Below are 9,997 nucleotides of genomic sequence, written 5' to 3' on the forward strand. Positions count from 1 at the left end.
GGTATGTGGAATGAAGTGGGCGGGCATCGGGAGGCCACTATGGCACGGGGCAAGCACTATGGGCAGTCTATCTGAAGTGTACCTGGCGTATAAGATGACCCCCCACTTGGAGGCATATTTTTCAGGGCCAAAAAATCATCTTATACGCCGGCAAATATGGTACTATGAAAATTTTAAAACAAAACTCAAGGGGACAACAACAATAAAAGCACAGCTTTTTATGGTAAAGCAAAACATGCCCATATTCCTTTACAAAGATGTTTTGTAATAATTCTAAGTCATACTGACCAAAGAGCTGCCTACATCTGAGTTCCTAGAAGCATCTGAAAAATACACATCATAATTAACAAGACAAAAGATTCTAGACCGATTTCAAACTAAAAAGTAAAACTAGGTTAGTTTTTTTCAAAGTACTTATGACTTTATAAAAAGCATAAATTAGTATTAGTAAAATTAAAATGAGTTCTACAAAGACTGACTGTGAATCAATAGTCTCTAAGAGCTCACTTGCCTTCAACACTAACTTCTTCAAAAACAAGTATTTCAAAAATAAACATAACACAAATTAAAATGCTAGTTTTTTCTAAATTATTTAGTAACATAAAACAAAAACATGTACCACAATTCCTTATTTTGTGTTAATGAAATGTACTACCCCATTCATTCTAGTCTACCCTTCCCTCAAATTATTAGACCTTAAAATGGAATCACTGCCCTAGAGCAGCAAATTATTAAAAATTTAAATGAAGACAAAACTTTCTTTTTTAGGATAAGAGTGATTTTTAAAAACTGAATCAACTGAGAGTCAGCATTTATTATATCCTAGAGGGAATGCAGGATTTGAAGTCTTAATTATTAATAGGTTCATTCTGTGAAAATTTATCCTGCAAACGAATTATGGGGCCTTCAATATATAACTATTCCTAAATATATATCTAGTTTTCAATGTATAACTAGTCTTTAAAATAGAAAGAAAAGTTATTTCTCAAAACTTCAAAAAGTTTGCTCAGTTTGACAAGGAAAGTAAGAAACATTACAGTCTAAAATTTAAAAATTACTGAGTTCAGGATAAAATTAATTGGAAATTATAAATATGCTGAACATCAGTAAGACAAAAACAGGTCTTAATTTTTTAAAAATTAATTTTATATGTCAACTATTAAATAAAATTAGTTTAATAATGGTAAAAAATGTTTTATTTTCCACACCAAATAATCTTACCTGAGTCATTTTGTTGTTAAAAAACTCAAGATACTGATTTCATTTTTCATCTGGTCCTGTCAACGATGCTATGACAGGCCCTGCAGGAAGCAGCAAAAGATCAATGATGGAGTGCAGATATTATGTGTTTTCATGATCAACTTTTGCTATGGAAAAGGATATCCATATAATGGCTTGAAACGTAGCAAATATTGAAAGTATCTTGAAAGGTTTGTCAGTATACATAATATTCGTTTTTATACTTCGTAGTCTTAAAATGTTTATTATCTTTTTTATCAAAAATTTAAAAATGACAGTGAAGTATATATGTGAAATTTTAAAGAATCATTTTTATATTGATGAGAATTGATAAGAAAATAATAGTCCACAATATCATAAAAAATCTTGATTGAAAAATTAAATATGTTTAAACATGTGGGAATGATGCTCTTAATGTCTAGAGATAATTATTTTAATCTTATTTCATATATTTACCATAATTACCAATAAATTACCAACTATGAAAATTTTAAGCAAAATAAAATTTAATAGACTTTTCTTAGAAATGGTAGCTTCAGAATCAAACAGTTATTGGCAATACTGGTAAAAATTCCTCAAGAAAAGTATATGTTACCAAAAAAAATCTGTACAAACTAAAACTTAACTGGGTTACTGACAAGTTACATTCAATAGATAAGAAGAAGTTCAAATTAGTAAAACTACAAGTAAGTCAAAACTATAAAGCTGTTTCACAGACTCCAAATGATTTTTAAATTCTCAATTATTTTTAAAAAGTCTATAATACCTTGGAAGATTTAATTGACAATTTTACCTTAGGAACTGTTTCCATTCAAGGGCCAATTAATAAACAGGACAGGGATGAGATACCTATATTAATTGGGAATACTATTAGAACACACAAGAAACTTCTTTATATGTCATAGCAGTGTATTGTAAGTCAGTATTTCCAACCCATTAAGAAATTTAAAATATAAATAAATAACAGACCGATGTTTTTAGAGTTTTTATTTAATCAAATTTTAATTTACTTGAAATAAAATGTGGTAAAGAACCATTCAACAGCACCTCTATATTACATTGTAACATCCTAAAAATATTTTTAACATGCTATACTTGTCTTATTTGTTGGAAAACTTCAAAACAATCAGCATAATTTGCGTGCCAAAGCTCCTAACATGCTGAAAAGATACACTTTATTTTACATGGGTTATTTGTACAATAAAAATAAATAAACAAACGTTAATCTAAGGTAAGAAAACAAAAAGGACACAATGTACTTCCACTTTTTCTGCTCCCTCATGATTTGAAAATATACTTTCAAGTATGTTGGAATAGGGAAACTTTAATTTTTCTGAACTAACCTTATATTACTTTTGCTTCCATACCTAATGCCACCCCTCCATCTTTTTTTTTATGTGGCTTCTATCAGATTTATGAAAATTAGTTTTGTTTCAAATATTTGCATATTGATAAATGAAAAAACTGATGACATATCTTTAAAGAATAAGATGAAAATGGAACTTTCACCAACCTGCGCATCAGAAAGTACTTATTGAAAAGTACTGCTTCATCTCCTGCATGTTGCATTTTATGCTATGACACTTCAGTCTCTGAGGGTCAGGTTAATTAAGCTCCATAGCAGCTGCAGTGCAATGTGAGACACACACTGCTGCGGTGCCCAACAGTCCAGTCCAATTACCTGTAGTATTCCAGCACTGGACAAGTGACAACCAACCTCTTCTCTCTAGTCACTTGCTCCCACTGGTCTACTGATAAATGTTAGAACAAACTAACCTCTTTTTGGAAAAGACTGCAAAGCTGAATGCACCTGCTGCAGGCTGCAATGATGAGTCCCAGAGAGATGTTTGTCAGTCAGATCTCTGCAGATGTTGTTTAACTTTATGCTAGAGCTGTATCCAAAGATGGAAATGAGATGGCAATCAAGCACACATCTCCCGCCCTCATTCCCCCAATCTTATTTTGAAAAGCTGCACTCGCTCATAAAGTTGTGCTTTAAAATATAGCTCCACTAAACTGGAAACAACTAAGGCTAAACTCTATAGTAAAATATGTTAGGTTAAGCACTGAATTTTAGTCAACAAGTGGCATAACTGCTTTCAATAAATGTCATTTGTGTCATGTAAGAGCTTAAAAATCTTAATTCCCTTAAACCAGAGGGGGGGAAAGCAAAAGTATAGCATAGGCAAGTTTTAATTGGTGGTTTGTTGTTCGAGTTTTTAGTGACACCACATACTTCTTACAGTTCCCAAGACACAGGTAATTATTCCTCTTTGTATATTACACAAAACATCTTCAATACATAAATACTGAGCTAGTTCACCAATTGTGTACACTATATTTAACTGTTCCTGAAATCCTTTGGGGATGACATTTGAAAGACAATGTTGTTAGATGTACTGTATTTCCTTACAATGTCACAAATTCTAAATTATCTATTTTTCCAAAATACAGAAGGCTTCAAACACCAAATTTTAAAGGACATTTTGTTATATTATTCATGAAAACACTGACACTATAAATGATGTTCCATAACTTACTAAATAGATGAGAGAAGATATAACATCAGAATGAAATAAAATGAATAAAGCTAAGATTTTTAAGGCTAATTCAATCTTTCTAAAAATCCTATACCATAAAACATTTGCTCATATGAGTTAAGTATTATCTTTTGGAAACAAGTTTAATATAGGCTGTGCTATGCCAGTAACATTCCTTCAGATGTTAAGGTCTCCTATAGCTTAAAAGTGAGAAAGAATTAAAACAGCAGAAAATTTTCAGAGAGGTATTAATATCTAAGTGAGAGATTATGGTTCCTCCTTCAACTGAGGATATAGAGAGATAAAATATAAAGTAACCCACAACAATAAGTAGTATAATAAATATTACAACTTTAAGATTTTTTTAAAAAAAACATGCTACCTATCAGCAACTCTTTATCATACTGAAATCAAAGGTACAGAACAGTGTAAAGATAACTATACTATTAAACTGAACAATATTGGAAGTTATACTACTTGCTTTTCTACTTGACATAATTCTATTTATCTACTAATTTGGGCTTAAAATATATACCAATAAATTTCTAAGATGCTTTGAATCTAAGATCAAAGAGTATCAACTATAACTTTTAAAAGCTATTACAAAAGTATTCATGTTGTACTGCTGATATCATAATACCCTTCCTTCAACAAGGTAAACAAGTGATCTATTTTAACCTGCTTTAACTCCTCTGATTTCCAAAGAAAAAAAGATCATTCTTACACCATTCCAATTTTAAAGGTTAAATTGGCCACTGAATTTTCCCCATGTCAAAATTAAGGCACTCTGGGATATTTCCTTTACTAAAAGAAAAATTCATTTACATTCAGCTTTTTCATGATTTTTTAAAAAATGTAACATGCAAATGATTTATGTTTTTTTTTAAAGCATCATCTAAGTTGGACAGTGATACAATTAAAATATAATAAATCTAGATATAATATGTTCAAATTTTAACATAAGGATCATGAAAGAAAACAATATATAGTAATTGTGATTCACTTTTAAGTGCAAATATGAAAACTGTATAAATTACAGATAAATATATGCCAAGATTATAGTGAAAGATTCCTGTTTGATATAATGACTATCTCCAGTGTCATACAATAGAATAAAAAAATAGGTACACAATGAAGTCTTCTAAAATCTAAGGCATATGGAAATATTTATTTTATACATCCTCTACTTCTCTAAACTAGTAAGTTTTTCCAATTACCTACCCGAACCATTCATTAAATATTTTAACAGATAAAATCAATCTGTTTATTAATAAAACTAAACACACCTTCAGATGCCAATTAAAAAAAGAGCACTACTACCATTCTGAAAATAAATACAGCCACATAGTCCCCCAAATGAGAAAGCTGTTTTTTACTACATGGCAACACCTTTAAATAACCTAATTATAAAAACTGATATATAAATACATCATATTAGGTTGCTTTAATCAAGAAAAAAAGATATATCCATAAACCACCAGTAATGTTAGTATTCCGTAAAATTTAGATTTTTAAAAATAGATAAATGAATTACACCGCACAACAAGAAGTAAATCTATTTGTAGGTCTTTTTTTTTCTGATTACAGTAATTGAAAAATGGACTTTTCAATCTTCATCATACAATCCCCCAAATTACTGTATTTAATATATGACATGCTGAAATACACAATGTAACATACAGTACTGCAAATTCTAAATTCATATTAATAAATATGTAAAAATGTTTTCTTTATTTCAACCATAAACATAAAAAATTACTGAGAAAAGCAAGGTTGCTTAAGACATTTTAAAGATATAACCTGAGCAAAAATAAGAAAAACAAATACGATAAATATCAGAAGATTATATTGGCTATACTGAAAACAATGCACATATCATTTGCATTGAAATTTATTAAAGCATCCCCAAAGTGTGTCTGTATTCTGCATATATATCCTGAGGAAAGTTTTTGTCAAATATAGTAGTATTTTATCTAAACCTTTTGAATACAGTTACATTCTGTTTCAAAACTTAGGTAATTTGAGAAAATCCATTAGGTTACAACTAAAGTACACTTTCACGGAATACACTATCTTACCAAATGAGACACCAGAAAATGTTCATGGATTAAACATCAGGCATATTCATTCCAGTAGAATAAAGAGTCATAAATACATATTGAAACACACAAAAATGGACTTCTGAATTATTGCATAATCCTGCAAGAAAGTCTTAATAACTTCCCAATATAAAGAAAAGCTTTAAAATTTAGTTCATCTGAGATGAGCAAAGTAAGTATGCCTTAAGTATATCTGTATATCGAAGTAAAAGAAGTGGAAAGGCACTGAGAGGTTGTTATTGTGAGGAATACCAGGATCTTAATTCCACAGGCTTGTGGTCAAGTGTGAACAGGAAAAGTATTACCATTAAAGTCTATCAGAAGAAGAGAGATACATCTGTAATAACCTAGTTAAATTTTTATTAAAACACAAAGTGCTCAGAATTAAAGCTTCTTATAAATTACAAGGCTTTATCTCTCCTTGAAATTGATTCTATAGTGTATGATTGGTTTCCACCTGTTACAGGCAGAGTATAAGCTTTCTTGTATCCAGACATTTCAACTCACATTTGATCAGGTTACGTCACTGCACACACAAAATTTTACCCAACACATTTTAGTTTTCTTTCTTTTTTTTTTAACGGATATTCTTTTTTCTATAGGGAAAACATGACTCGGAACTATAAATAAAATAACCAATTTCAATGTAATAAGAAAAAAACGCACCGCTAAGTGGACTAAGAACAAAAGATACAATTCTTGGTGGACCCTTTCTAAACCACTGAAAATAAACTGTATTCAAATGAAAAGGCATTTAATTTACTATTTGGAATATCCTTGATAAACACCAATTTTCTAAAACATCCCTGAACATCTGATACCGCCTCATGTATAATGCAAAAAAGCTATTTCATTTTCACCTACTGAAAGTGAATTTAATTTACCATTGCAGTCTTTTCCTAGAACTACCACGTTATTAATTCTGCAATCAAGCTCTTTTGGGTGCTTTTATTTATATTTAGTTTCACAATTCCAAACTAAATTTTTCCATCATGATATATCTTTCTTTTAAATATACAAATGTAAATATATTAGCAAACTTTCTTAATGCATAGGGAAAGTTTCAGAGACACAGAAAGCCACCTACCAAACTACACTCACAGGAAACAAACTTTCGAAGGACATCGTATCTAATAGATTACATTTTAGTTTAATAAATTTAATGTTCACCAAATATAACTACACTTAACTTATATAACAAATAACAGTTTCAACCATTCTAAGACCTTCTTAACCAGCATCATGGTCCATTTTCTACCAGCAAGTGATTGGCTATGAAAAAGAAATCCTCCAAATGTTCTGCTTACATTCATGACAGATGTCTCTGCTGTATTAGAGAACTCTTACTGAATTAGATCACTGAAAGGAAATCACCTTTTCTTTGCCACCAGGAAAAAAAATTAGCAGTATCGGTTCCCCTCAGCACTGAATAAAAAATTTTTGACCATAAAGATAGAATAGCCCCCAAAATGGCAGAAGTTATATCTAAGTAAAAGCAAATCAATTACTGTTTTATCTAGGAGATACTCTAGTTAATTATGGAGTTTTTCCAATTAAACTTAAAATCCAGATATTGAGAAGCAAAATGATTTTTAAAAAGATGAACATGCATAACTGTATAATACCTGAAATTTAAAAAGCACACTGAAAAGTACAAAAGAATTATACCACCTACGAAACTTGCCATATTCTAATGGGTTACAGTACCAAGCAAACTGTTAACATATTTTAATCAAATACAGCTCTTAAGTAACAAAATTTTGAAGCATTAGTTTACTTCTTACATAATATATTTTCTTGTGACAATTATATTAAAAACACAATATTTTAAAAATCCGAAGAGGCAGCACTTGTCCTCTTTACTTCACTCCAGGGCCAACAAACAAAGCAATGAAGCAGAAAGAGGTACATAATGGATTTAGAAGTAAATGGTCCATTCTTTAAAAAGGCTTCCTACCCCCTCTCCTGAATTCACTCTAGACTAATTGTCATTACAATGATGTCTGAAAACTTCAGAAGAAGCCTATTTCCTGATGCCAGCTGTCAATGTTTCTATCTTTAAATTTCAGAGTTTGCTGTATTTTTCCCCCCAATAAGAAAGTATTTAGAAATATCTAGGAGATTCGTCTCACAATTGGCCTATATCACAGACACTATGTCTATAGAAAAAAAGACATAATCAACAATGGAAATAGTCTTTAAGAATTTCCACAAACATTCTAATACAGTAAATACATAAATAAAATAAAGTCTACACTATGAAGAATGTCTTTCAATACAGCATACAGCACACAAAGAGCTTCTCTTTCTTTCCTTGGGGACTTATCAAAAAATCTCTTCACCATTGCACCTACCTGGGTAAAAATCTTTGGACTTAGACAGCTTGATGGTGGCTCCAGTTTCTTTTTGCAACTGAACAATTGTCTGTCCTCCCTTCCCAATTATAGATCCAGCAGCATAGCTAGGTATGAGAACCTTTAGAAAATACTGGCCGTCTTCTGAAAAAGGCAAAGAAATATACTTTGTTAACATGATAATTTAAACTTTGCATCCCCTCTCCACCCTCAAGAGAGAAAAACAGCAATTAGAACCGTAGGCATATAGCTGAAGGAAACAGGGGGTTAAATTTTTTTAAAGAACAAAAATGAAACAATTATACTGAAAACTAAATATGTACAAATGTTTCCCATTTTGTAAGATTTATATTTTCAAACTTGGATTTAAAATCTAAACATGTTCTATTATTTCGCAGCACTGTAGAAACTGATGACTAAATTCCAGTTGTTATTCCAAACATGGAAGTCTTCCAATTCTATCTGGTTACTATGGTAAAACAAAATGAACTGACCCTTTAACAAAACTTCAAGAGATTTATAAAATGACAAACCTTCTCCTAACATACTGCAAAACAAATAAATGCACTGCAAATGGTGATGAACTATATTTGTTTGACATTAGCAAACACTTAAGGACTACAATTAGCCATTACAAATACCCTACTTAAAGTATGCAAAACAACCACTTTCCTCCCAAATAATCCACCCAAACTGTAGGGTGTATTCCAAGCCTTCAATAACTGCCAGCAAAGAACTCAAAGTGATTGGAACTGGCAAATCAAACTAATCCCGGGGTATTTCTTTAGCACTTCTTAGTCTACCATGATCTCCTTTAAGCTCATTAATTAAAAGACCTTAAGAATTCTGCCAGTGCTAAAAAGCTTAGGAGTCATTTATATCAAACACACTTAAAAATGACTGAACAGATAATGTTCCTTCTCCAAAATAACTACAACATTTAAAACGGAAAGGGGATAAGATGAACCAACAAGAAAGGATGAAATGAAATGTTTTAAAAATCAGAGCCAACTCCATAAACTTTAATTTCCGCAAAACTGATCATGTCTTAAAGAGGAAACACCCCGGAAAATCCAGCTTCCTTCGGTGAATGAAGGTTCCAAATTTTGCGGGTGTGTGCCATTCGCAAGCCCCCCATCCGTCTCTAATGCACATGCTGTAGATAAATTCACCTCTGCCGCGATGCATTGGGTGCATTGTTAAGATGACTCCCGTGCAAATGAAGAAGCGATACCGGTCCCGTTATAACTCATCTTCCCAGGAAGCGCAGGATGTTAACTAACAAGTCACAGTACCAGGCACCCCCACCCTCCTATGCACACCGGGACAGACAAATCAATGAGAAATTTGCACCGACAATGTAAGTGCGGCAGGAGCGTGCACGCCCAGAGATCTCGCATACTACTTGTGGCCCAACGCAAGGGGATGGAGAGGAGGAAAACTCTCAGGTGCCCCAACCGTTGGCTCTCCGCTCCCCAAGTGCCATTTATTTATTTATTTTATCACACTGTTCAATGCAGCGCGCATCTTCGGGCGGCCGTCACCTCGCTCGGGGGGTCACCCTCCTCCTCCTCCTCCTGGACGGACCCCTTCGCCCAGGTCTAGGATCTTTCAATGGTCAGCTTTTCGACCGATTAAATGGAAAGATAGGTCTATTCCGAAAAATCGGTCGCCATTTTGATGAATGATAAACACAGACATGGAAATGTGTCCGGACGGCGAGGTGCGGGGCAGGTGCAGGGGAGGGGGCGCGGGGCAGGGGCGC

The 9,997-nt window shown here is 32.4% G+C and overlaps 1 protein-coding gene across 2 annotated transcripts in view; it reads right to left on the minus strand.

Annotated features, from left to right (window-relative positions):
• The window catches only part of NOVA1 (neuro-oncological ventral antigen 1), a 147,215-nt gene extending 137,268 nt beyond the window's left edge, over positions 1-9,947 (minus strand). Inside the window, exons 1-2 of one of the 2 annotated variants that reach the window (XM_006773348.2) lie at positions 9,405-9,947; positions 8,233-8,376 (exon numbers count right to left, since the gene is read on the minus strand). In XM_006773348.2, the coding sequence (XP_006773411.1) occupies positions 8,233-8,376; positions 9,405-9,429 (169 nt within the window). In that variant the 5' untranslated portion in view covers positions 9,430-9,947. Of the gene's footprint in view, positions 1-8,232; positions 8,378-9,404 lie in introns of those variants that run through there. The other variant, XM_006773350.2, reaches the window with a different exon arrangement.
• Between the last annotated feature and the right edge of the window lie 50 nt (positions 9,948-9,997).

The sequence above is a fragment of the Myotis davidii genome, unplaced genomic scaffold (genome assembly GCF_000327345.1).
Source record: "Myotis davidii unplaced genomic scaffold, ASM32734v1 scaffold206, whole genome shotgun sequence".
NCBI classification, from domain to species: Eukaryota; Metazoa; Chordata; class Mammalia; order Chiroptera; family Vespertilionidae; genus Myotis; species Myotis davidii.